A 27,592-nucleotide genomic window follows, 5' to 3' on the forward strand; every position below is an offset into this window, starting at 1 on the left:
ATTGGCGTGTGTTGTGTGCATATGCGCTTAAATCTCTTTTCTATTTAGAAATGCCAGGGGTTTGTCTCTCTGGGTTTTTTCCCTTTCTCTTCTTCTTTGTCTTTTACCGTTTCTTCCTTTCATCCTTCGGAACCAAGTGCTGGGATGATACGTACATTCTAAGATTTATCTGTTTTCTAGCATATTCATGTCAGCCTATGTTATTTTATATTTTCTTCCCTCTGCTTTCTTCCTCCCGCCCCCATTAGAACTGACTGTTTACTTTATGACTGTACCATTTGTTTCTGAGTGCCACTTTGGCTGAATTTCCCCTATTAGGAAATGTAGCATTATAATTTTTGTTGTTTAAGCCTCCTTCTAAATGGCCTTTCATTTCTCACTCATCTGGAAGTCTACTTTTGGCTTCTTTTTTAATACCACACTTATTTTGGATACAGTTTGGAAAATTGAAAGAAATGGATTTTTTTTTCTTTTTTACCTGTTTAAGCATAAGCTGTTTTCTATTTTTTTTTTTCTTCCACTTTATTGTGGTGTAGTTGGACATTGCAATAGGACGATTTGACGTGGAGGACACGGAGGGCTGTATCTGTGGTGTGAGCGATGGCCCTGGTAGTTCCCTGCAGCCGAGTGTTTTGGTCCCCGACACTATGCTGAGCACTTCGCAAGCATTACTCATGTCGTTCCCGCCACAGCTCTGACGCAGGTGCTCCTCCTGGTGCTGTGGTTTCATACTTGATGATACAGGATCCCCAAGTTGCGTAACTCGGCAATGGGACAGTCTAAGCAACTGCAGCCTGACTCAAAGACTACAATCTTTCCTTCTCATTTCTATAAATATCTGATGGGTTTGTTTTTGGGTTGGTTTTTGTTTTTTGTTTGTTTGTTTCTTTTGAAGCCAATAGTATCTATCACTGTTTCAAAGTTCAAAATTTACCTGTTAAACCAACTGGATTAATTGTATTCAAAAGCTCTTGATCCTTATTACTATCCACTCGATGGAAGAGTTTGAAGCTCGATGGAAGAGTTTGATGAATTTCTCCTTATTTCTCAGAGTATTTGCTAGTATTTCTCAGAGTATTAGACTACTGTGATTCGGGACCTAGAGATTATATATTCGTGATGGGTTTCACCTTTATGAACATAAACTTACCCTCTGGCATTGCACCTGACGTTTTTCTGTTTTGTCCTGCATTTTATGTTTAATAGTGTTAATTTCCTACTTGATTCTGCTTATTCTTGATATATTGTTGTCTTCTTTTAGTTTTCTTTTCGTGTTGTTTCTGTCATTTTGATTAAGGGTTGCCTTTTGTAAGCAACCGGTCCTGTGTTTTTATTTTTAGGCCAACCTGATGGTCTGAAGTGTTGCAGAACGCTAACCATTTGTATGGTGGATCTGTTTTCTGATTCTTTATGTCATTCCGTTTTTTTCATACCTGCTTTTCTCACCATTTTCTTTCCTCCCTCATGTGGAGAACACGTTGTGTTTTACTTTGCTGGTCGTCTGTTTTGTCAGTTGTTTTTCCCTCCCATGGCTAAGAAAGTTTGTTTCCTCCATGGGAGTCAACTAGTTGCACCTTTTCATATTTATAGAAGTTCAACAAAAACACTGAAATTAAGGGAGTGTTGGTTTAATGCCAAGAATAAAACCGTATGTATTTCCAGGTGACAGATTAATATGCTTTTACTTTCTCCCACACACTTTCTGGTTTTGTTGATTTACCTGGAATTCGATCAGATTATTGTTAAAGTTGTTTTATATAATCATTTAATTATATTTTATATAAGGATTTTTTAAGCGGTTTTTCGTTTACACCACGGTACGTTACACAAACCTGTTAGATCGCACTGTTGAAGTAGTTTTCACGCGTCCTACCAGATTATGCTGTAAGTTAAGTCTTGGTTTTATTATTATTATTTTTTAAAATTTATTTATTTTAGAGTAGATCTTCAAATGTATTTTCAGGCAGCTCAGATAACTGAAATGTTCTGTGGGCTTGCGCACCCTGAGAATTACTTTTCCACTCCCTACGTACACAAGCGGTAAATTCACAATGCATAGAATTCTTGTGGCGTGTCTTATTTTGAAACTCTTATATGTTGTTTCATGGTTTTCTGTTTAGTATTCTGATCAGGTTCGTTTATTGTGTTGTGTCAGTGAGGATACTTTAAGCAAAAAAGACATTTTATTAAATTATTTAACAGGAGGTCTGGAGGCAAACCCTAAGGCTGCTTCAGCTGGCCGAGAACTGATGTCCTCGCCACTGTAGTCAGCATTTTTTTTCTTTCCCTTCTCGTTGTAAAAAGGCTGCGGTAGCTCCATGCATCGCGATCACTTTGAAGACAGGAAGTAGAGGGGTCAGGAATGCTCTTTTCTTCAGTGGCTTATTGCTTTTCTGGAAGTCTGCCCAGCAGACTTTCTGTTACAATCCCTGGGCCAGAACAAAGTCATGGCTGTTTGTAAGCGTGACTGAGGCTGAGAAAATGAGTTTCTCTTGGGGCAGTCAGGACTTAGCTCAGGGGCTTGGCAGTTCACCCAAAACAAAATCTGTCAGAAAGGAGCAAGAGAGGGCGATTTTTACAATACCGAGAAGGATGTACCCTCCTTCAGGTGTGCCTAGAGGCATCCCACAGAATCGTAGAGTCAGAAGGACTGAACGTAAAAAGAAGGACACTGATCCGTCAGTGTCCAGATATGTCAGACAACCTTATCATTCTTTACCATAACATGCCATTCTGTCATCAACTAGAAGGTGATGTGTTTTCCCAAGATTCCAGAAATTGCTGTTTCATTTGACATGAGCAGGGATTAGGGAACCGAACAAATTACCCTGACATTGGTTGGAAAAAATGTGCATAAGCCTTGCCAAGACAAACATGGGGTGTTTGGTTCTCTGTACAGAACACTGATAGGCTGGGGCCACAGGGACGGTTGAAATAGTGAATCTTCTACTTCAAGGTTACAGTCTTACACTTTTTTAAAAAAGATTTTATTTATTTATTTGAGAGTGAGAGAGCACGTGCGCACAAGCGGGGGGGGGGGAAGAGCAGAGGCAGAGGGAGAAGCAAGTCCCCACTGAGCAGGGAGCCCGACGTGGGGCTCGATCCCAGGACCCTGGGATCATGACCTGAGCCGAAGGCAGACGCTTCACCGACTGAGCCGCCCAGGTGTCCCTATTACACTTGTCCAGGGACGTACGAGCTGTTTGCCGTCATCCTTGTGCGGGAATGGATCCGCTGCAGCCTTCGATTGCTAGTCCTCGTATCGTTGCATGAACAGTGGATCTGTGTCCGACAGTCAACAACACAGAGCAGTTAACCGTGTCTTTGAGAAGAGTGATTCCTTCAAACATCATCCTTGACGGCACAGAGCTTTCCTCTGCCAAGTTCAAAAGTCAGAACTCCTGCTCAGCGGCCACCCAGACTCCATTATTTTGAGGCCACGGCCAAAAGAGAAAGATACCGGGCGGAAAAGGAAGCCCGCTGCCTGAATAATCCCTAAGAGAAATACTCTTAAAGATTACTCACTTCGGGACACCAGGGAGCAGATAAAATAAAAGCACATCTCCGCACAGAGCAGTGAAAATAAAAACTCAGTCCTTGGCAGCTTGGAAGCAGAGCTGGTGTCGCTGAGCGGGACCGTTGGTGCCGCGTGTCCCCGGCTACAGGCACGGGGCAAGGAATGGAGCACATGGTTCTTATGGTCGGATACACAGCGTGGGCTTCCCTCCAGAGAGGACAGCTTTTTTGCTGGCATCAGGAGGAAAGGAAGTGTGAAGTCCTGTGCTCTCCGTCTCTGCACTGACTCCATGCGGACGGTGCGTGGGAGCAGACAGCAGAAGCGTGCTTGGATGCCTCAGGAAGCTCCGACGGCTTCATCCAGGGCTGTAATTTTCACAACTTTCAATAGCTCTTGACTCCTGAAAAAGTTTTCAGTTAAAATTTAGTGCCTGTAAAACTGGAGGCAGTAAAGGGCAGATGATGCTCTTGGAATGAAAGAACAGCTTTCCTCCATCAGACGGTGCTGGCTGCAGGCAGCAAGTGGAAACCTGGTGCTTTCCCTCCCCGGGAGGAGAACGCCCTGGATCCCAGGTGGCCTTTTCTGTGGTCAGTCCTGAGCGTGGGGTGTTCGGTGAGTGAAGAGTGTGTTGGTGTATCGTCCACCTGCCCGGGGTTTGTGTGTGTGTGTGTGTGTGTGTGTGTGTGTGTGTGTGTGCTTTCGCCTCTGGAACCCCTGGCTTTCCAAGGGCATCAGAGGACTTCCCGGGGAGGGTGGTAAATAAGACCGGCTCGAGTTTCTTGTGTCACAGCAGGGGTAAATATTTTGTTGTAGGACACGCCCCGGTTTCGGTTTCGTATGCAGCTCAGGATACAAGAAGCTGCAGGATTCGAGAGAGCTGTTTTAGACTAATAATTTCAAAGTGAGACAAACCCATGGTGATTAATGGGGCTTAGTCACATCTCCTGCCAACTAGATTTTTAAGAAGCTTAATTTCAGATGGGTCCTGTAGAGGTTTTTAAATGTCTTAGGATTTGGTTCTCTTCCGCTTTAAGAGACCTCTGTAGAATAAGCCCTCTAGCTATTAGGACTGATCAGAAATTAGTTGATTAGATGGAATATTGTGCCATGAGCACTGTTTGGAGGATTATTCGGAGTGTGTTTTAATTAAACGAACCTCTATGACAACTAGTTAGCTTTCTTCTTTTTTTTCTTCTTCCTTTTCAATTTTTCCGCCTGTTCCATTTCCACCACCCATTCTTATGCCAGGCCTGTCCAGCCTTCCTAGAACTCCGCAGCAAAACCCACGGTGAACTTGGCCATGGGAGGCTGATTGTCTGTGGGTGGCCAGAGAGGAAGTGCCTGGGGGTACAGGAGGCATCCCACCCAGTCTGGCCTGTAAATGCTTGTCGTGCTCTGAAGGTAGAGGGCCAGCCTGTTTCAAGGACCTCCCACCTCTTGTAGTGAGTCCAGACTTCACGGGTGGGCTGGGTCTTCTTGCACAGGGCCCTGGGTATGTTGGGGCCTTATTCCAAAGGCCTCGGACTTGGCTTGAAGTGTTGGGCTTCCCAGCCAAGGAGGGCATGAGGAACACAGCACAGGCACAGTCCTTACCTGATGGGCACTGGGACACAGGTTGAGGTCTACGGGGCATGGGAAAGCAAAATCTTCTAGAGAAGTGGTTTTAAACCTCTGCTATGTGGTCCATATCAGAATTCAGTGTATAATTCCAGGGCTCCTCAGATGAGTCTAGTCCAGCTCCCTAGAGAGGACCAATGTCCCTCAGTCTTCTGCAAAGTTTCTTAAAATGAGGCCTAAGGACAGCCTGCATCAGCTTCACCTGGGGAAAAGGGGAGCTTCTAAAATCAGGTTCTCAGGCATCATTCACACCTACTCTGGGGGGCAGGACCAAGGCATCTGCATTTAGTAGCTCTTCTGAGAGTCTGACACTAAGTGTCCAGACTCCGTGGTGACCAGGAGTCCACGCCAGCTGCCCTGCCCCCAGAGTACATTGGCATCTTGAAGGAAGGGTATGTGCCCAGCAGGTGCCTACACGCTGATTGGCTCCAGCCTGGCGGGTGCCCCGGCTGGACGGCTTATATGGGAAGTGGCAGCTCCCATGGGGACAGCTGTGTCAGGACGCCAGAACACAAGCAAACAACAGGCCCGCCCTTGTTTCCCGTGGAAATGGAAATCACTGAAGTGGTCTCTGTGGGTGAGCGCAAGGGGACAAATGTGCATTCGGGGCCTCTTTGGGGTCCCCTGCTGTTGGGAGCCTTCCTCCCAGTGTCCTGTGCCTTAACATCTCCTGCTCACACATCTCACTACACAAGCAGCAAGCGAAGGGGCTGGGAAGTGACGGAATCTACTTTCATCTACTTCGAGGTTTTTGAAATGCCCTGGTCTTGCCCTCTGAGCCTGACCCTCACGCAGGTTCTCCTGGATTGTCTCACCTGGCCGGCAGGTGGGCGTGGAGGCTGGCGCACTGTCAGGTGCTAGGATTGCTGGAGAGGGCGGTCCACGCAGCCCCAGGGCTCCCTTCGCGGCTGTCTCCCCGGCCCGGCCCTCGGTGTGTACTTTGGCATAGGATGGAGACGTGCCGTGTCGCTCTTTCCTGGAGTTAAAAGGTGAATTATTACACCTCAGGCCACTTCTCGCCATTTCACCACACCCTCCTCTTGGTTAAGGACAGAACTGCCTTTGTTTCTCCGTCTATAGAATTTGATTGGATTTGAAGCCACCTGTTTGTTCCATAGGGTAAACCAGGCCCACTTTGTGACTCAAGAAGGTGGGACAATACGACAGGGCAAAACCCCAACAGCAGAAGGAAGGACATAATGCAGGAAAAAGAAGAATTTAATGAACTAGGAAAACACGAAGTAGAGAGGATTATATAGCTTGATCTTCAAAAAAAATAGAATCTCCAAGAATACTGATTAACCGAAATAAAGAAGAACCATGATTAAATAGTATTAGGAAAAAAGGCACAGACATTACTGTAGATACAGTAGAGCTCATAAAGACCATAAGAAAATTGTAAGTACACTTATATGCAAATCGATGTGACAGCATTATACAGAATGGATAGGTTTTTAGGAACGTGGAAATTATCAGAATCACTCAAGAAATAATATGGATAAAAACAAGCCATGAAAGATCGTTACAGCAATAAAAAGTTTGCCTTCCCCAAATTGACAAGGCTTAAGTAGGGTTACAGAAAACACAGAAAAAGAAGGAAAGCTACCCCATTTGCGTCATGAGGGCAGGAATACCTTGCTGTGACATTGGAAAAGGAAAGCATAACAACATAAACTTGTAGACCAGTCATGGTTGTGGTTATAGATTCAAAAGATCTCAACCACATACTCAGAGATCTAATACAGCTCTATTTAAAAAAAAAAAAATCATAGCCAGTTAATTTTAGGACTACAAGAATGACTGAGCAAAGAAACTGTATTAATACAATTTACCGGGGCGCCTGGGTGGCACAGCGGTTAAAGCGTCTGCCTTCGGCTCAGGGCGTGATCCTGGAGTTCCGGGATCGAGCCCCACATCAGGCTCCTCTGCTATGAGCCTGCTTCTTCCTCTCCCACTCCCCCTGCTTGTGTTCCCTCTCTCACTGGCTGTCTCTATCTCTGTCGAATAAATAAATAAAATCTTTAAAAAAAAAAAAATACAATTTACCTTCTCAGTGGATTAAAGAAGAAAAGCTAAGGGTGCCCGGGTGACTCCGTTGATTGAGCGTCCGACTCTTGGTTTCAACTCAGGTCATGAGATCAAGCCCCGCGTCGGACTCTATGCTCAGCTGTGGAGCCTGCTTGGGATTCTCTCTCTCCCTCTGGCTCTCCCCCCAATTGCACACATGCATGTGTTCTCTCTCTCTCTGTGTCAAATAAATACAGTCTTTTAAAAAAATAAGAAAAGCTATATGACCACCTTAATAGATGGAAGGGAAAAAAAATCAGTAAAATTTAGCACTTAGAAGGGAATTTCCTTAGCCTGATTAAAGGTATCAGTAAAGCATCCATAGTAAGCGTTATGGTTAATGATGAAAATCCAAGCACATGGACATTAAAGATGGGACGGAGGCAGGGATGTTCTCTACCTCGTTTTTTTAAATCGTATATTATGCTACAGGCCATCACCAGCACCTTATTGAGACAAGAAACATGATGTATGTAAGAAATGGAAAGACAAGGACAAAATGTGGATGAATTGATGAGTGGAAAATCCAAGAGAAACCTACGAACTGTCAGAACAAAGAAGAGAGCCCAGTGAGGTTGCCGAGCACGGTGTGGACGAGCACCAGCACGGGCCTGTAAGGAAACAGGGCAGCAGACCCCGCTCTTCAGAGCAAGCAGAACGTAGTTAGGAGTGAACGCAACACAAGATGTGCACAACTTTTCTGGAGAAAATTAGAAAAGTACAAAACATAACCGAGGGGGGTGCCTGGCTGGCTCTGTCGGTAGATCCTGCGACTCTTGATCTCGGGATCCTGAGTTCAAGCCCCACGTTGGGTGTAGACATTACTTAAAGAACAAAACAACAAAAGCAAACAAAAAATACATAATTGAAGGACCCCAAAAAACCCTACTCGGTGTTATAAAGATATGAATTCTCTTCAACTTAAAGTGGGAATTCAGTACAGTGTCATACGGTGCTTTTTCTCATGGAACTTCAAGAACTGATCTTTAAATTCAAAAGGAAAGGCACATGGCCCCAAATAGCCAATAAAAGTCTTGAAGAACAACACATCGTGGGCAGCCGGCCTTGTCGGTGTGAGGACTTACTTCCAGTTCAGGCCGCGTGGTGTGAACGCAGGGTTACGCGAATAGATGAGCAGAGCAGAAGTAGAACCGGAAATAGATGTCTACGTATAAAAAATGTGGTGTGACAGCAGTGACATTACAAATCCAGGAGGAAGAAATGAGCTCTTCACTGGCACTGAGGCAACGGATCTTCCACGCTGGAAAAATGAGATGACTTAGTCCTGCCATTCATGAGAGTATCTAGGGGTAGGTGGAGAACGTAACGTGACAAGTATTTGTAGAAGTTAAAATATCTGGAAGAAAATCTGTGAGAGTGTATCAGTGATCTTGGGGCACAAGAACATGACCCCAGGGCCACAGTTTGAAAAGCACACTTAAAACGTACGTCTGACAGAAGTCGTCACAAACAAAACTAAAGGATCTGCCACAGACTTGGAAGAAGTTTCTCCAGTGCCTCTGGTGGACAAAGGATAATGTCCAGAATATACAAATTGCTGTCATCGAGGAATAGTGAGGTAAAAATCTAATTAAAAAGTAGACCAAAAAATATGAGCAGGCAGATAACAGAAGAAGCACTCCAGTCAGCTTATAAACCTACGGAAAGACGTGTGGCCTGTAGTAACTGGGGAAATAAAAACCGGAATCCTAAGCAGTCATTTCATACCAATCTGCCTGACAAAATTAAAACACTCTGACGGTACCAACGGGTGGTGAGACCGTGGAGCAACATGAACTTGACCTTGTGGGTGGGAGTGAAACCGCTAGCAGCCATGTTAGAGCACAGTTTGGCTGTCTCAGGCTCAGCTGAGGAGGGCCATAATCTACGACCAGCAGTCCCACTTGTGGGTAGACCATGCGGAGAAGCTGTCTCACGCAGGCTGAAAGACAGTGTCCACTGTTGCGTTATTCCTAACAGAGAGACGTTGGCAATCCACAGAAGAGGGATGGAATGTGCTGTGTGCCTACTGTGGGAAGCTAGTCAGCAGGGAACGTGAAGTAAATAGAGCAACGTGGATCAAAACAGGCGTATTCCCCAAAGGTGCAAAAAGCGAGTCACTGTGCAGTGTCACCCATATAACTTTCAAATATACACAGAACAGTACTATACATTATTTATGAATATGGACATATGTAGTTTATTGAAAACACACATAGGGATAACGAAGCACCCAATTCAGGATGGTGGTTACCCCTAGCGAAAATGGGGTTTGCGGTGGGAAGGACACAAAGGGACTGAACTGCTACTTGTCACGTGCCAATGTTGTAAAATAGGGTTTTTTTTTTTTAAGATTTATTCATGAGAGAGGGGGAGGGGCAGAAGGAGAGTGAGGGAGAGAATCTCAAGCAGACTCTGTGCTGAGTGTGGAGCCCGACTCAGGGCTCGATCCCATGACCCTGAGAGCACGACCTGAGCTGAAATCAAGAGTCGGACACTCAACTGACTGAGCCACCCACGCTCCCCGTAAAATACTAAGACTTGATAAAGGTGAGTGGAGGGTGCATGGGTTCTTGTGCAATGCTCTCTAGGTTGTATGTGTGAAATCCTCCGCGTGTAGACACTCACCAGTGGTGATGGTGCAGAGATTGCCTGGGCAAAAGCAGGCCAGCTACCTCTCTTCCTAAGAGGCCATGGGAAACTCTTCACCATGGTGAATGTATCGTGGTCCAAGACTTGACCCTTAGTTTTGCAAACCCAGAAACTTTTGCTTTTTGCTTGTTTATTTGCTCCTCACCCCTGCCCCCCCCCCCGCCATGCTTTGCTTTGTTTCATTGTCTGCAAACCAAAGCTAGATTTGTCTCTCAGGGCCAGACTCAAACTGAATTCACAGATCCAATGAACCCAGAATGCCAGCTTAATAATTTGTAAAGAGAAATACATAGGACAGCACCCAGAACCTTGAAATCCCATGGCCTTGCCTGAGCCTGGTGTTGTTTCCCCTTGAGCTGTTCCACAGGAAGCAGAGACGTGGCCCCAGCGTGACTTGGGGGCACACGGTGACAAGTGTCTGCTGTAGAAACTAACATCCAAGGTTCCCGTGGCCGGCAGATTTCCTCCGACACGGGACTCCAGCTTGTAATCAGAATATGGACTGCATGTTATGCTCAGGGTCATGGGGTCTACACATCCCTCTTTTGGGACTGGCCGGAAGCGCCCCACGGGCTTCACAAAGGGTCTGAGCAGCTCTGAGCGCTGGGAGACCAAAAAATGCCATCGTGGGCTTGACATGGTTTATGATGTTGCTTTTTTATCTTTTAAGGTGTGTGTATTTCCCATCTTTTCCATCACAGAAACCAGTCTTTATGCTAACAAAGAATAATGCTTAATTGCTAATTTAATTACTAAATTAATTATGAATCAGTCAAGTTGCTTGGTATTTTCCTTATAAAATCTGAGTTGAATGGGCATTTCAGGGAGATGGAACATAGTTGCCCAGTGTTTCTTCATTCCTGTGACCCCATCTCACTAAGTGTGGCCTTGCTTCGCACCTTGTAGGGGTTCTGGAATTCTCTCTTCTACTGGAGCCTGCTTCTCCATCCCCCGCCTTTCCATCTGCTGAGCTCTTCTTGCAAGTCCAGGAAGCCTCTTCCCCTGAGTGACTGTGCAGTCCTCCCCCAGACCGTGGTGTGCGTTAGTCTGTCTCGTGGACATCACATCGGCCTCAACTCCAAGTTCCCAGAGAAAACCGCCATGCTAAGCGCCATGTGCCAATGACAGGCACGGATCATGCACAACCACCAAATGCATATTACACCCCTGAGTTATACTTACAGTGGCCTTTCCCATTTTCGAAGTTTTTGCATACGCTTTTATTTGATTTTTCCAATAACCGTGCAAGATTAGGAGAGCCATCTTCGCAGATGACACAGTAGGTAACCAAGGCTACCACAGGCCCTTTGCAGAAATACTAGACCAGCCGGGATGGCGGGGAGCCATGGCAGTGGAGAACATACATTATTCAACTGCTGCGTTCTCAAGCAGAGCCCCTGGCTTCCCAGTGCGTTTGGGGATGCAACCTTAGATCAACCCCAAATAGAACCCCCGCATCAGAGACGAGTCTGCCCCAGAGACCAATTCAGTTTTCAGAAGGGCTCGAGAGCACATGGTGGTTGAGATAGGCCATTTTTTCCATTTGCAGCCACTCAAGAGTTCCGATATTGATAGCCCTGTGGTTGCAGCGAAATTTTAAAACTTAAGACTTAAAAAAGAAAATCTTTGTGTACAGTGATTAAAGTCTGCGCTTTACCCGCTAGGAAGCTACCAGAATGACCACTCTAGTACCAGACTGGTGGAGACTCAGGCGAACTTGTGTCCCTGGCGTGTGATCCAGAGCCCTGTCTCGCACCCCGGGCATCCCACAGCTTCCAGCTCGCGTCGGCTGCAAACTCGTCCTGCCACAGACTGGAAGGAAGCTGCGGTTCGTCCTCCAGTCCCCAAGAAAGCTCCAGCATGAACGTGCCCCTCGCAGCCAAGTCCCCGATGAGCTGCTATATTGGGCCTTCTTTCACTCGCTCTGCAGTAGTGGAGACTGGTTGGCACGGAGAAGACTCTTTAAATGCAAGATTTATTCTGTTTCTTTTTAAAGAAATTCTGCACTCCCCCTCCCCCTTCTCTTGGCTCACGGGAGGAGTTCGGATCCGAATCCATACACGTCCATACACACATACACTCTTAGCTCATGGGGTGTAAGATAGTTCTCAGTTTTTGCTCGTTATCCCTCTTTGCCTTAAAAATGGGATGCCTCCTGACTGCCAAGTCCTACCAAACTTGGGGCCTTATGAATATGTAGAGGAGTTTTCATAAAATGATGTGGATGCAGCAGCCCTTTGTGTTCTAGAAAAACGTTTCCAGGGCCCCTTGAGACTTCCCAGTGCTCGCGGAGAACGAGGCTTCCCGCAGAGAAGAGGAAGCCGAGAGAATAGGACATGATTGGATTGGTTAAGTGGATGATGATTCAAGGAGGAAAAGTGCTGCCCTGTTGTAATGCTCCCATGACCACGGCGGCCCTCGCTCCGTGAGCCGGAGCCCGGTGAGCCCGTGAGCCGTGGTGCGTGTAGCCTGCTCAGCTCAGCGCTGCCCGCCGGGCTGGTGGCCCCTCGCTGCAGAGGGTATCGCTCTTCTCGTGCTCCTCGTTAGCATTACGGATTGAGTTCCGGGGAGGGACCGTCTTCAGGTATTTGTTTACAGCTGAACCTTGCACATCCTTCCTTAATCCAACAATTGGCTGAATCTTAAAATTGAAAGAAAAGGAATAACCGCAGAACTAGCCTATCTGTCTACTTGTCATTAAAGACCCGGCTGTCGGGAGCCATAATGAGGTACCATATTAATTCCAGAATGCATTTTGTCCCCCGGACAACAATGACTGGTAGATTATGCAGTTTTCTCATGATTAATGAAAGTCAAGCTCTCCAGATAACCAGAATAAACAAAAGAAGTCCATTTTGTGATTCTGACCTAATTGCTTCTTAATTGCACTGCTTTTCTTGCTCCTTTTCAAAATTTGCTTCTCTGAAGTCATTCTCCTAGTGAGGAGGGGAAATTAGTGTCTGTGGACCATTTTCCTTTCAGAGGTACCGGTTTGTGTGGAATTGCTGGCCATTGTCCGTGAGCTGCTCGCTCGGCCACTTCAGTCCTTAACTGCTTCAATGCTTTTAGCTGTGGCTGAGCTCCAAAGATGACTTTTTCAAGAAATCTGTCTCCTTTTCCCACTGATTTGCCATTTAAGATAGATGCCTTTAGTTCTAGAAGCCGATCCCTCGCCACCGTGGTAAACTGCATTAAGAGCTGACAGGTAAAACGAGGTTTCTGAAGTGTATTGGCCCCATGGAAGGTTTTCAGCTGCTTCCGTGCTGGTGGCAGTGTGTTTCGCTGTGTGAAGCGCAGGGACAGTGTACAGATCACAGAGGCCAGCGTGGAGCGACCTCGTTGTGGGCGCTGGCAGACAGGTCCCTACCCTGCTGCAGGCTCCCAGCACAACTCTTTCACTCTTTGGACCTTGGGTATGAAAAGACTGTTCGAGAACGGTTTTCCTCAGGGCAAAGATGCTTTACTGTCTCCCCAGCCTCTTTTCCAAGCTGGTGTCCACAGTACCACCATTTTGGAAACTGAAGGCACTGAAACCCCAAGTTGACGGTGGCCTCGTGGTCCTGACAGGCCGTAAGCCCATCCCAGATGTATTGCTCTGTGTCTGGAGCCATCTGGCATGTTCTCCAGGTCCGTGGAGCCTGCCTTGAAGGGTCCCCGTGATGGTTTCTGCCGAGCTGGGTCTACCGTGATGGGTCCTTTCTGCCTCTAGCCTGGGATACTTTAGCGTCTTCAACCTTGATCTGGCAGAGTCCGATTTCTTAAAAGAGCCATTCTGTGTCCTCGCAGCGTTATGCCTGTTTGTGGAGAACAGACTTGAGAAGTGCCTTGTTTTGATCTGCCCATCGTTTATCCCCGGCCCCCTGGACCGCCTTTGTTCAGAGGCAGTGCCTGGGTACTGAGGGGTCAGTACTCCTTAAAGTGAAAGGTGCAAGCGGGCGGGCTCAGGTTCCCGCGGGCCCTCCCCCTGCTCCAGCCTGGCAGGGTGACAGACGTGTGTCCCTGTTGCCTCGGGGCGGGGGGGAGGGCGGTCAGCGGGACAGAGCCAGGTTCCACATACAGCTTTGCCAAGAATGCCAGAAGCCCCACGTGCTCGCTGCAGAAATGCGAAAAGAACATCGACACGCGGTTCGTTCCACCCCTCAGAAATAACCACTGTGAATTGTGAAAAGCACATCTCTAGAGGTGTATCTGCATGTGAGAATAAATGGGACTTCACTGTTTTAAAACACGCTTTTTTTATTTCGGCGTTAGAAAGATGTTCTCAATATGTTACTTTTCGCTGAAATCCTCTTTTAAAATGTAACTCCGGTTGTGTTTTCCTGTTTCCTTATGTCCCGTTGTCACTTTCTCTCAGAATAGGCCGGGGCCTTCTGCAGACACCCAGTTCGTCCGAGAATGTCCACCCCGGCCAGTCGGGCTGCTTGTGCTCTCCAGAGCCTTCCTGAGGCTGGTCCAGGTTCTTCGTTCAGGGAACGGTCTTCTCTCTCCCCTCAGGTGTCAGCGGAAGCAGTGGCGGGTGGACCTGCCAGCCACCAGCGTGGTGATCACATTCCACAATGAAGCCAGGTCGGCCTTGCTGAGGACAGTGGTCAGGTGAGGGCAGGAGAGGCCCCCCGTTGCTCACCTGCTGCACCGTGTGGGAGGCGTTCGCTGGCAGGGATGCTAGACATGGCCCCGCGTCCCCAGCACACCCAGGCCAGGGCTGTCTGTGGGGGGGACAGGCAGGTCCCCTCACTGCAGCAGGAGGAGTGGCCGATGGTTTCTCCAGCCAAGGATTGGGACCTGCACATGAGAATTCCCCACCCCACAGGATACCCCTGAAGGCCTCCAACTTTTATCTTTCTATTTCCTCAGTGTGCTTAAGAAAAGCCCGCCCCACCTCATAAAAGAGATCATCTTGGTTGATGACTACAGCAGTGACCGTGAGTACCACGCCAGAGTCCTCCCCCTCACCCGGCCCTTCTCCTGGACGCCAGCTTCCCTTAGTGTGGGTGCTAATGACGAGTTTCCTGAAAAGGCCAGAAATCAGGGCCCGTAGAAAGAAGAGGTGCCTCTCTGATGCCCCAGGAGCTCCTCTGCCCACAGATGACCGAGATTCACAGTACCTGAATACAAAGCCCTTGTCAGCCGCCTTCCAAATGTTCTTCTTCTCTCTTTGCCTAGCTGAAGATGGGGCTCTCTTGGGGAAAATTGAGAAGGTGAGGGTTCTCAGAAATGATCGGCGAGAAGGTAAGACCTTTTTCTTAATTCAATACCAAGACTGTTGAATTCTGACTTTTCCCGAGCCCGGCAATAACTTAAAGAAATGTTTCAGCTAAAGGAACAATTAACTTTCTAGTCTTTTTGTCTGTCTCTCTCTACCAGAGCCTCTTGGGAGCCTCTCCCAGCAAAGCCTAGGGAGGACATTGAAAGCTTAATTGAAATTGTTTGTATACGAGGGCAGCCGTTCAAATTACATTTTTATTTATGTATTTAGAAAATTGGCTCCTCTCTTCCTTTTACAATCTAGGAAGTCTTATCAGTCCCTGGAGTACTAGAGTTTAGAAGAAAAACAAAGATTTAGCAGTGAGAAGTTTAATGACTCCATGCTCCAGGCATCTGATAAAGTAAGGGATTCAAGTTTGACAGCCCGCTGAAGGTGAGGCATCCCGAGAAGGAAGATAGCGCTGCAATTACATGCTCATTGGATTTTGCAAATGCCAGCTTCAGAACCTGCTGTCAGTCTTATCTGCCGGAGCTGGGCTCATCCAGTCGACTTTATTGGCAGTTCTAAGAGAGACTCCAGAGGGGGAAAGTATTACTTTGAAGTGTCTGGAAAGGAAGCTCAAATCACAAGGTAATTAACATCCCGTGTATCAGTGCTGTTGGAGGGCACGGTGACTGGATTCTAGACTCCACCAGAGTCCAGAGAAACCTTTCAGGAAAGGAAGACTGCACAGCCTTAAAACATGCCATTTTGGTTGTTTGAGGATGACTGTGTTGATTTCGGAGTGGTGCTTGCATTTCCTGATCAATAGATACTCTTTCTTCTGGTTCCCTGGACAGTCCAGCCGGAGTCAAGCAGTACAGTTTTCTTAGCACGAATTTCAGCCGCGGTTAAGTGATTGAGCCTGTTGGGACAATGCCATCAGCACCATATTGTAACCAACCTAGGTCATCAATCCAGATGTTCAAGATACATAAGCAATGGGACCGGCCTTGCTCCCAAGCAAGCTCTGTTTGCTGGGCTCCCATCTGGCTCCCAAGCTTAGCATAAACCAAAACCTTGAGATCAGACTGAAAATCTTGCCTTAAATTTGCTCCCAGACAAACTGCATAATAACTTTTTGAATTTAAACCCGAAGTGGCTTCTAGCACGGGGGGAAAAAAAAGAAGAGGAGGAAAAGAAATTATTTTTCGTGTTGGCATTTTATAACTGACAAATCACTTGGTAACCTGGTCAGAGAGTGCCATTAACCTCAGAAATCAGTGCTTCTGAGTGGGTGAAGTTAGGATGTTCGTTTGGGTAAGAGCCCATATTGATGCTATGTTTTAGAACGGGATGAGGAGGGGCTGCTGGGGGAAGGCAGAGGGTGGGAAGCCTGTTTGGAACAAACGAAGTGTGCGATAGTTGAGTGAGAAAATGCACACACACAAACATATATGTGTCCTTGGCTGTACGCGTGTGTGTGTGTAAATATCGCATGTATTTGAACATATGGACAGGTGCCTACAGTATTGCTAGTAGATGACAGAGAAAATCAGTTGCATGAAATATGGCAGCGAAGGAACAGCTTAGCTTCATTTAGTGCTGGGGATTTTATTGTGCCAGTGATTCTTGATCTCACTGTTTATTAGAATCAGCTGAGGAACTTCAAAGATGACCTTGGCGGGACTCATGTGCCAAATTCTGTGTCCCTGGGGTGGTTACCAGCTGAAATCTCTGTTCTTTCTGCCTTCCGATTGTTCCTTTTCACGGACTGCTTGGGGTCTCCCCTGTGCCTGAGGATCGGGCGTCAGCCGAGGATTTATGGGGAGGTTATCGCCAGACTGGGGGCTAACCTCCTTTCCGGGATCTCCTCCTTCAGTTTCCAGCCACTCTAAAGACCCTGGACTCTGTCCTCTTGACACCGCAGGCCAAAAAGGCAGTGTTGTTGTGGGTCATCGAGAAACCTCAGGAGAAACGCCACAAGCAGGGGCACTTCGCTCCACGTGATTTTCTTCTTTTAAGGATTGAACCCCTTCCCGTTTCTTCCTGCTTCTGACTGCTGTCTGGCCCTTTCCAATACTTGCCTTTTCTGTCTTGATGAGGGTTTATAACTGTGCTCTGAGCAAGGGTTTGCCCAGTACACACTGATACTCTTGCCTTCGCAACACCGGGACCAGAAGGCTTTCTTTTCCCTCCCATGGCATGCAGCTTTATAAGAACCATTGAAAACCCACTTTGACCACTGTGTGTGAAGGAACTCAAAACACTGGTCCTCACTGGCTGTGAACAGTCACATCATCTTCATATATAGTTATCCCCCCTTATACGTTCTGAGACCCCCAGGGGATGCCTGAAACCACGGGTCATACAGGACCCTGTATAGACTGTTCTTTCCTATGCATACGTACCTCCAGCGAGGTTTCAGTTATAAATTAGGCACAGTAAGAGATTAACAACAATAATAGTAAAATAGGACAGTCATAGCAGTGTACTATATAAGTTACGTGAATGTGGTCTCTCTCAAAGTGCAGTATAGGATGGCCCTCACCCTTCTCGTGCTGACGTGAGACGATAAAATGCCCACGTGACGAGATGACGTGACATGAGTGACTGAGACCTAGGGACGCAGCGTCAGGCTACTACTGATCTTCTGAGGAGACATCAGAAGGAGGGCCATTTGATTCCAGACGGCAGTTGACCATGGGTCACTGAATCTGTGAAAAGCAAAGCCACAGACGAGGCAGGCGATACGGTATAGAGCCCAGCATCCATCGCAGAAGGCATTTATGACCACCGCCTCCAGTGACACATATACTGCTTGTGATAAGACTTTGCGTGATCATAAAAACCCTGTATTAGGAACAGATCACAAGTATATCAATAGCATCATTTGACCGATGGTGGAACTAATTTTTTGTGTAAAAGCCCATCACCTGGGGTTTGTCATGTATGTTACTGGGCTGTGCTAAGTCTTAGGAAGACAAAGATATTTGCAACACTGTTCTCGTTACAATATCACCACAAAACTCGGCTCCGTCAGCCCTGGAAGCATCTGAGTAACACCTTCCATGGCCCAGTTAATTGGAAAACTCTGCTGCTGTGTCGCAGGAAAGTAGTTGTGGAAGTTCCATGCTTGAGTGGCTTGATAGAGGAGACTTCAGTTATGTAAAGGCCTTTCTCAGAGGGCAGTAGTTCTAAGAAAGTTGTCTTCCCGGTCATCCAGCTGACTTGGCAAAAGAAGTCCCGACAGAGCTCTGTCTTGGTGACCACAGGGCAGAATTGATCCTACCAGCCAGGTTTGCTGCAGCGCCGTGTGGGCTGTCGATGCCGGGGCTGGACAAGCTGTTCTGGGGCTTTTTCTCAGATACCCTGATGCGCTTTTGAAATCCCTTCCGCAGGCCTGATGCGCTCACGGGTCCGGGGAGCCGATGCAGCCCAGGCCAAGGTCCTGACATTCCTGGACAGCCACTGTGAGTGCAACGAGCACTGGCTGGAGCCCCTCCTGGAGCGGGTGGCCGAGGTGAGGCGCGGGGCTCGCGCTGTGGTTTGCCTTGATGCCGGAAAGGGGAAAGAAGTGCTGCTTGGACATCTGTTCAAAGAGTATTTTATTCACCGTAGGAATCTACAGCTGGGGAGAAAAGCACTTGCCAGGTGGGAGGCAAGGATCAGCAGAGGCTGGCGAAAGCCTGATGAGTTTAATACAGCCCTTTTCTTTCTCTTCGGGGGACCTTCCCTCCTTGCCTGCAGCTGCGCAGCCAACTCTCTGAGCTCAAAAGGGGCAGAGTGCTTAGAACAGCGCCGGGCATCCAGCAAGCGCGAGCCGGGCGTTTGCCGCGTGAGGGCTGGGGCGGTGGGGTGGCCGTCTCCTGCTGTGCTGCTCGCTGAGAAACCCAGCCTGCGGGCTTGTGGCGGGACGGGTGCCCGTGACCACACCGTTGACCCTTTGAGGCTGTCAGGGTGACCCGTGGCACACTCTGTGTACCTCTGTCTCTAGAAACATCATCAGTGGTATTACTTTTGGCCTTTTGCCATTTCTCTTGCCTTTTACTTGTTCTATTGACTTTCTTTCCTCCCTACTGAGAAAGTGTGTCTTTGCGGTGATAAAGCAAACTTAATGAAAGTCGTAGAGAAATAGAAAATGAACAAGTCATGCCTTTTACAAGTCAGGCGTGACAAGAACATAGCTGACAGTAAGTCCTGAAATAGTAACTAACCACAAGCTACTAGTAATTACGATACAGTGATGTTGATCTTGTACACAAGATGATATTCAGTTCTCTTTACTAACCACATGTTAGACACATTACCTTTAAGCCAGGTATTACCCCCATTTGACACATGAGGGACTTGGGGTCCAGGGAACTTTAATATCACTCCCAAAGTCCACACAGGAGGGAGAGCCAGGATGGCCCTCTTACACATCACACCCACCTAGCTGAAAGAAGAGCCCCTCTGGAATCCCCACGCCACCTCTCCCGGGCCAGTCCTCACCGCACCAGGCTGTTCCCCAGGGAGGCAGAGGACACAGGAAAGCCACAGCCAAGATGCTGGCATGTGCAAAGACCCCATGCTTCCCCGGCGGAATTGTCAGAATTATTTCCAGTACCCTCTCCTCGAGTAAGCATGGAAGGAGTGGAAAGCCGTAATTCTCACTAATTCCAGTCCTATCAAAAGAAGTCAAAACAAAAGAAGTGGCCTTTGAAGTTGAGCACATTATGTTCTTTGACTCGAACCCCCAGGTCCAGAAGGAGCCAGGCAAGGAAGATTGGATTCCCTATGCTCGGTGCCTTGCACGGGGGTTCCTGCCCCATAAACGGGCACCTGCAGTTACTGGGACTTTGTACTCTTCTCTTTCATGTGCCTCCGACGGATTCTGTTCTCAGCTCTGCAGATTCTGTTACTCATTTGTTTTTCGCAGCCTTTCTTCTGGTTGCCACAAGTTCTGTAAACGGCTCGAGGAACGCATTTGCTCTTTTGTTAACTAGCCGCATGGGGCAACGCCTCGCACCAGCATCAAGCATCTGGCTTTAAAGAGGGCGGGAAAGTTAAAAGGCCTTATGTTCACAAACCACCAGCATAATAACTGGGGCAAAAAGACTTGCCTCCATCTAAGGGGAAAAAATGTTTTGTTGGGTAGACTCACAGGTGAGACATACTTCGAATCTGGGATTCTCGAGTTGACTCGGGCTACCTTTGGCTGTGATGATATCCATGCTCTCCTCATCACAGGCCCCCAGAAACAGACTCCTAGCATTGTCGCGTGGCTGTCTCAGCCTCGAGAACATTCCCGGGGTTGAGCGAAGCTCACAGAATAGGATGCTTAAGGACAGCTGAACTTAGATTCTGTCAGAAGGAAAGCAGTCCTGTGCTTGGAAGTTTTGACATTTGGGAAAACAGGAAAGAACACTGGGGACACCCAGGTGCAGTCCTCGCCGTCAGCCAGGGCAGCAAATGCCGGAGGTATCCCATGGCCACGGCTGTCCGCTCAGGGAGCGATTCTCTCTGCCCACTCGCTGTTCACCTCGCTCGGCACAGAACAGACGCCATCTGTGTGACGGCAGAGGGCAGGGCGCGTGGGATGGGGAGCCCCGGGGCCTCCGTGGGCCTGGGGTGGCAGGTGGTGAGAGGGGCGCGGGGTGTCCCTGAAACTGCCGGCCACCAGTATCTACCTCTGCTGGGCGGGATGCTTTGTTTTGTTTGTGATACCGACTCCCGTCTTTTGTTGATTTGTTTTTCAGGACAGGACTCGGGTTGTGTCCCCTATCATCGATGTCATTAATATGGACAACTTTCAGTACGTGGGCGCGTCCGCTGATTTGAAAGGCGGTAGGTGCCGCTCCTGGTCCAGCCTGCCTTGCTCTGGCCGTCTGCATGGCGGCTGAGCACTGCTCCCACTCTGTCACGAGTGACAGTGACAGCAGCTTGCTCACCGCCAGTGCGCGTGCCGCGAGCAAAGGGCGTCTCCATGCCCGACAAGTAGAATCTCATAAAGAGAGAGAAAAATAGCCTTCTTTCCCTTAAAGAACTTCCTGTGCTTCCTGTCTTCCTCTTATCTCCTTGACCTTCTGCGGCTGGGTTGGCACGTGTGGCTTAGTACACAGTTCGGGTGTCATTTTAATCAGGAAAGATTAAGCCTTCCCAAGTTGGAGTCTGGGACGAGACGTCGCCAGAGCTGACAGGTGGTCCGTGGTGAGCGTCAGAGCTCAGCGTTTGCGGTGTGGAAGGGCCGGGCTCGCCCATGCCTCCTCTCTGACACCGGCTCCCCTGACAGCTTGCGTCTCCCTGGTGACAGAGCCATCAGCCCCTGGGTCCTCCCAGGCTCCCGCTGACCGCCCAAGCCCTCTTGTCACCCCTACACCTGGCTTGGTTGTGCAGCCCTCCTCCTCACCCTGCCAGCCATCCACATCTTGCTTGGAATGGCCGCATCAGCTTCCTGTTGGTCCTCACAGCCTCCGGATGTGTTCCTTCCCACCCACCCACCCCTGGGGCCCCACGAATAACCTGTCTCATGCTCTCTACCTTCCAAAAACTATCAGAGGCCCCCAAAGAACTTCTGTTCATGTGGGCTGTATGTAGCCACATTTGCTGTGTTAGAAGTGAAAGCCAAGAAATTGTTAAAACACAAGACAGTGCAAGTACACATCCCATTGTCCATCAGAGTACCGATGTTACACGCTCTACGGCTTCTGGAAAGCTCCATCGTGTACTTTTGAAAGAGTGAGCGTGAAGGAGGCATGTAAGGTCTTAGTGCAAATATCAAAGTAGTTTTGATGGGATAGACCCCCGAAGGGTTGGCGGACCCCAGTGGGCTCCTGGACGCAGCACTTCATGGTGTGAGAGGTACACAGGAGCCACACCAGCCCCCTCGAAGGAACTGGTCATGTGACGCCTGGCTCTTACTAGTCGTCCTTGTGTCCCTAGGACCGGGGAGGTGGGGAGGGCTGGTGACTCTGCCCACGAGGCTCTCCCACAGCCCAGCAAGGAATGCTCTGTGCTCTCAAACTCAAGCTGGTTGGTAGCCACGCCTCAGAACTCGGCCGGGAGCCAAGAGGTCAGCAAAGACTGCTTGAAGCAGCTGAAAGACATATCAAAGCCGTTGGCTTCTGTTTGTGTAATCTCTTCACTATTGATTCTTCACACCTAAGATCCATAGTTTCTTTTCCAGCTGTCCAGCACCCCAGTTGCTTTATGTGAAACGAGGGGCTTCTTTCCCCACCTTCTAACACTTGAAGCTGATTAGAGGAGGATGGACTATTCCAGATAGACAGACACAGGATTAGCTGATAGTCTAGCATCAAAAAAAGAAGATCGTGAAACTATAAAATTGGGCACAACCTTAGAAAACAGAATGCTGAGAAAGTCAGTGAGACTGGGGTTTTTGACCCCACCTGCCATGTCACTGTGGGCTGGCCACTTCACCCACGCCTCAGTATCCCCATCCGAGAAGTGGGGGGAATGGGAGTGCCCACCACAGGGGTTAGCGAAGGGATGAGAGTAGCCAGCATGAGGTCAGTGATGTGAGCGAGCAGCTCCCCCATCTCAAGCATCAGCAACAGGGCGGTCATGGTGGGAGGACTCTCCTTACGTCAGGCAATGTAACATTCAGAAAAGACTCTCAGCGAGTGGTGAGAAGGTTTGGGGTTTTAAAGAGGACTGATCCCTAGTTATCAAGAGAACATTAGTGTTCAGAATGTCTTCTTCCTGCGGAGATTTGCAAGAGCTGAGAATTGATGGGCTCTCTTTTTCCCACAGCAACTGCTTATTCGAGAGCCAGTGTAGGGATGCAGATGCCATGGGGGGTGAGGGGGGAGGGCTGGGGGGGTGGGGAGGGTAGGGGTGCAGTCCTCCTGCTGGGCCAGAAGAAGAAGAGGCACCAAATTGACTCTAGGAGCATTTTCTCAAATCCCTTTAGGGAAAAAAATCAAGGATGATGTTTTTAGCAGATTCTCCAAACCTAATAAAGTTGTCTCTTTGGACCAAATTTATAAAATAATAATGATCATTCAAAAAATGCGGTAACGTTATGTCGACTGGCCCATTGAGGCCTTTGCATTGTCTGTTCATAACACAGGCAGGACATTTCTTGTTCCCCTGGTTGAGGCATGCCTTCTGCCTCAGGGAGAGCTGGGCTCTTCAGGAAAAGCCCGTGTGGGGCCTCCCTCAGTTTCCCCTGTGTGCTGCTGTCTCTGCCGCCTGGCCTCCCAGCTGCTCGCTGTTCTTTGCTAGCCTGCCACGCTTGGCAATAATAGCTGGGAGACCTTTTTGGTCCCATGCCTCTGGTTGGGCCATGAAGTACACTGTGCTGGCCCAGGAGACACCCCCCCCCAGCCCACACCTCCCATCCTGCCCCGCTCGGGCTACAGACACGAGGGCTGGCAGGGCAGACGAACGTTGACCTCAGAGCACACTGAAGAGAAAGCCAAACTCAGGTATTGCACAAGCCCTGCCGACAAAAAGCCTGATGGCACAGAGCTGAAGGGTAGGTGGCCCTGGAGTGATTAGGTGTGGCTGTCAGACCTTTGGAAATGCAGTGAGCCGCCTGTCACCAAGAAGTGGTCTCCTCGTGCGTCTCAAGAACGTCAGCAGGTGGGGTGTGCTGGCTCCCACTGGCTCGAGCGGGGTGCCTTCTGCGTGAGGGCGAGACCCAGGAGCTTGGACGCGAATGTCAGAAACCAGGTCCACGCACCCGGCCTAAGCTCGGCCGTCCGGAGCGGCCTGTGGATTCTGAAAGCGAATTGGGACAGCTGCTGTATTTCTCAGAAATTGCAGCCTGCTGCCCGCTTTGCCACTTGCTTCGGCTTGGTTTCATCTAAAAGTTTTCCCTCTGCCACCTCGCCCCCTGTAGTTTAGTTGCAGTCAAGAGTCATGGAGGAGGGGGCGCCTGGGTGGCACAGCGGTTAAGCGTCTGCCTTCGGCTCAGGGCGTGATCCCGGCGATCTGGGATCGAGCCCCACATCAGGCTCTTCTGCTACGAGCCTGCTTCTTCCTCTCCCATTCCCCCTGCTTGTGTTCCCTCTCTCGCTGGCTGTCTCTATCCCGGCCAATAAAAAAAAAAAAACCTTAAAAAAAAAAAAAAAAGAGTCATGGAGGAGGCCAAGTTGGCCCGCCAGGGGACCTCTGCTCTAGTCCCTCCCCTGGGTTCTTTTGCCCTGGGACAGAGTGGGAGGCATGGTGGCAGATTTGACTCTGTCCCACCTGTTTTCTCTGTCCTTGCAGCCCTCTGTTCCTTTTTAGTTATTCTCAGGCATTTTAATTGTAGGAAGGGCTGACCCACATTTTCTGTTTGGGGTGAGCTTTTCGGGGAAGAAGTCGGTGTGCACCCTCCCCCCGGTCCCCCTGCCCCAGGTTCTCCCCTCTGCTGCTGCTTTAGTGGTGGTGCTTTTATTTAATTTTTTGCTGTTTGTGGTTTTCAGTGAGTCCTGTCCAAATATCAAATACATCTAAGCTGGGAGGAACAGGGGTGCCAGCACACTCAGTTCTCGTTAGCACCTAATGTTTTGCTTCTTTCCCACGGCCGGCAGGTTTTGACTGGAACTTGGTCTTCAAATGGGATTACATGACCCCAGAGCAGAGGCGATCCCGGCAAGGGAACCCGGTCGCCCCCATAAAGTAAGTGCCTTCGGGGTGCCCCTCCTAGGTAAGACCCCCGCTCTGGCCCTGTTTCCTAGAGACGTAGTTAGGCTCTTCATCTTCCTATCTGCCGCCAACACCATTTCCCCTGTCCTGGCTCGAGGGAGAGTTTCTGCCACGGGATCATAGAATAAAGTACTTTGAGATTTCCTCAGATGAAGCCTAACCTACAACTACAGGAGGCAGATCTGTGAGTTCTGGGAGTTCCCTCACGTTTATACTGTAGCGCGGTTTCCAGCAGGGCGGGCTCTTCAAGTTGAACTCAGGGACCAGGGAAAGGGGAGGGCTGGGGGACCATGAGTCCCCTCTGCTGCTGCCCTTCCTGGTCCGCTCCCATCCCTGAGCTGCCTCTGCTTTCCTGCTGGTGCACAGAAGACAGAGCTTGTGGCCATTAACACTTGGCTTTCAGATTCAGGCCGTGCCCTGCTGAGGAGTCCAGGTGGGGAGTCAGGAGTCAACTACCTGTAGGTGGGTGTGAATGTGGGGTGCCTCTTCAGGCCAGACACACAGCGGCAGCACTGCCAGACTTCCAGCACTGACTTCCAAGCACTGACTACCGGGCACTGAAGACCAACACAGACTTCTGGGCACTGACTACCAGCACTGACTTCCGGGCACTGACTACCAACACTGACTTCTAGGCACTGACTACCAGCACTGACTTCCGGCACTGACTACCGGCACTGACTACCAACACTGACTTACAGGCACTGACTTCTGGCACTGACTTCCGGCACTGACTACCGGCACTGACTTCTGGGCACTAACTATGGACACTGACTACCAACACTGACTTACAGGCACTGACTTCTGGCACTGACTTCCAGCACTGACTACCAACACTGACTTACAGGCACTGACTTCCAGCACTGACTTCCGGCACTGACTACCGGCACTGACTACCAACACTGACTTACAGGCACTGACTACCAGCACTGACTTCTGGCACTGACTTCTGGGCACTGACTACCGACACTGACTTACAGGCACTGACTTCCGGCACTGACTACCGGCACTGACTTACAGGCACTGACTTCCAGCACTGACTTCCGGCAGTGACTACCGGCACTGACTACCAACACTGACTTACAGGCACTGACTTCCGGCACTGACTACTGGCACTGACTTCCAGGCACTGACTTCCGGCACTAACTACAGGCACTGACCATGCACACTGACCACCGGCACTCACAAGCGTTTAACCAACATCACAGTGTGCTCTAGACTGCCAGCACTCGACATTGAGTTCGGGCATCTACTGGAAAGGACGTAGGGGCTCAGTAAGCCCCCTCCCAGGCTGAGGAAGCACAAAGGTGAGGGGTCCAGCTAACAGGAAAGGAGGAGGATAGCTGACATTATCAAGCATTTCCCCTTATTCGTATTATTTTTTGTAATCCTTTAGGGAAATTGAGGCACAGAAAGGTCAAGTACCTGCCTAGGGCTGCTTGTCAGTGAGTGTCCCCAGCTCCAACGGTCACTCAGAGGGACATCGGGTCCAGTCCCTTGTGCTGTGGGAGTGTCTGAGCAGGGCAGGTGGGAGGCATGTGAAGTCAGCAGTGGAAAAAGAGAGTGAGGGCATCACTAGCTCTGAATAGGGAGCCATGGCTGTGCTGTGGTTTTTAAGGTCAGCTTATAGACCTGACCTTGGCATTAGAATGCAGGAGATCTAACATTGACCTCTGGCTGGTCCCTTTCTTCCCTTCACCATTTCTGCCTTTCCAGAACCCCTATGATTGCTGGCGGGCTCTTCGTGATGGACAAGCTCTACTTTGAAGAACTGGGGAAGTATGACATGATGATGGACGTGTGGGGAGGAGAAAACCTAGGTACATGAGAGCCTGTGTTTTCACTTTCTAATTCTGATGAAACCATGGCCTTTTCCTACCCACCAAGGGCGTCAAAATGAAAAGTGGAAGCTTTGAAAAGGCTGTTAGGCAAGAGCTGGTGTATGCAGGGAGCCAGTTGGAGAAAAAACCTGTAAAGACCTTAGTCACCATTCATCACGTGCCGTCAGTTCCCCGAATAAGTGTAAATAGCATCCCTTCTTCTACCGTGTCTGGGCTTGGGCGCTAAATCTGTCGTCCTAAGTTAGAGCGCAGGATGCTAGAAGACTGAAGGGAAATGCAAACTCTAATGTCCTTTGGATCCGAGGGTTTGGACAGCGAGCTTCCAAATGTGGGGAATCATTGCAGGCTGTGGGATCGTGTTCAGCTGTGTGGGGTAGAAAACCAGCCCTGGCCAGCTTCATGGGGTGAACTGAGCTGTGATGCTGGAAGTCACGCGGAGCCGAGAGGCCTTGACATTTAAGCGCTTCTTGACTACTTTGTGAATGGTTCTAATTTGGTTTGATTTTTTTGGTTTTTGTTTTTAATAACCCATGCAGATCAGTTTTCCTTAGGTTTAGGGACAATGAAATTTTATAGACTTCGGTCTACATTACTAGCCATGTGTGTCATTTATTGTGTGAAGATTAAAAGACTCTTCTTACTTTGTTTTATCGTTTGTTTAGGGTTTTCTGCTGGGGTTCTGAACGGAGTCTCCTCAGCCCCTGATGCTGTTGAATTAATTCCCCCTTGGGTGGACGTGCCCTGGGAGGAAGCAGGGCAAGGACAAGGAGGGAAACATGACGTCACTGTCATTTTTAGTAGTTTTACCTGTAACAGAAACTTGGATTTTTTTTGTTTAAAAGAAAAATCTAGACCAGCCTCTTATTCTTCTCTGTTTTCTGATGTTAAAGTTAGTGATAGCGTCTCTGCTGTGGAGCGGTTGTCTGCCGTGGCTTGATGTTGAAAGCTTCTCTAGGCTCAATAACTACGCTGGGACAAAGGACCATGAGTCAGACTCCTTTTGGTTTTTTTTAATGATACGTTGACAGGTAGGGAGGACTTGTATTAAAGCCATTTGAGCACGAAAGGCTTCAG

General features: G+C 48.9%; 1 protein-coding gene across 2 annotated transcripts in view; it reads left to right on the forward strand.

Annotated features, from left to right (window-relative positions):
• The window catches only part of GALNT2 (polypeptide N-acetylgalactosaminyltransferase 2), a 183,299-nt gene that overhangs the window by 133,186 nt on the left and 22,521 nt on the right, over positions 1-27,592 (forward strand). For both annotated transcript variants that reach the window (XM_040624116.1, XM_040624115.1), the window contains exons 4-10: positions 14,348-14,446; positions 14,708-14,775; positions 15,017-15,082; positions 18,440-18,561; positions 20,780-20,867; positions 24,563-24,650; positions 26,394-26,497. In XM_040624116.1, coding sequence (XP_040480050.1) covers positions 14,348-14,446; positions 14,708-14,775; positions 15,017-15,082; positions 18,440-18,561; positions 20,780-20,867; positions 24,563-24,650; positions 26,394-26,497 — 635 coding nt within the window. The remainder of the gene's footprint in view (positions 1-14,347; positions 14,447-14,707; positions 14,776-15,016; positions 15,083-18,439; positions 18,562-20,779; positions 20,868-24,562; positions 24,651-26,393; positions 26,498-27,592) is intronic.

Source organism: Ursus maritimus, unplaced genomic scaffold, assembly GCF_017311325.1.
Source record: "Ursus maritimus isolate PB19 unplaced genomic scaffold, ASM1731132v1 scaffold_7, whole genome shotgun sequence".
Classification (NCBI taxonomy): domain Eukaryota; kingdom Metazoa; phylum Chordata; class Mammalia; order Carnivora; family Ursidae; genus Ursus; species Ursus maritimus.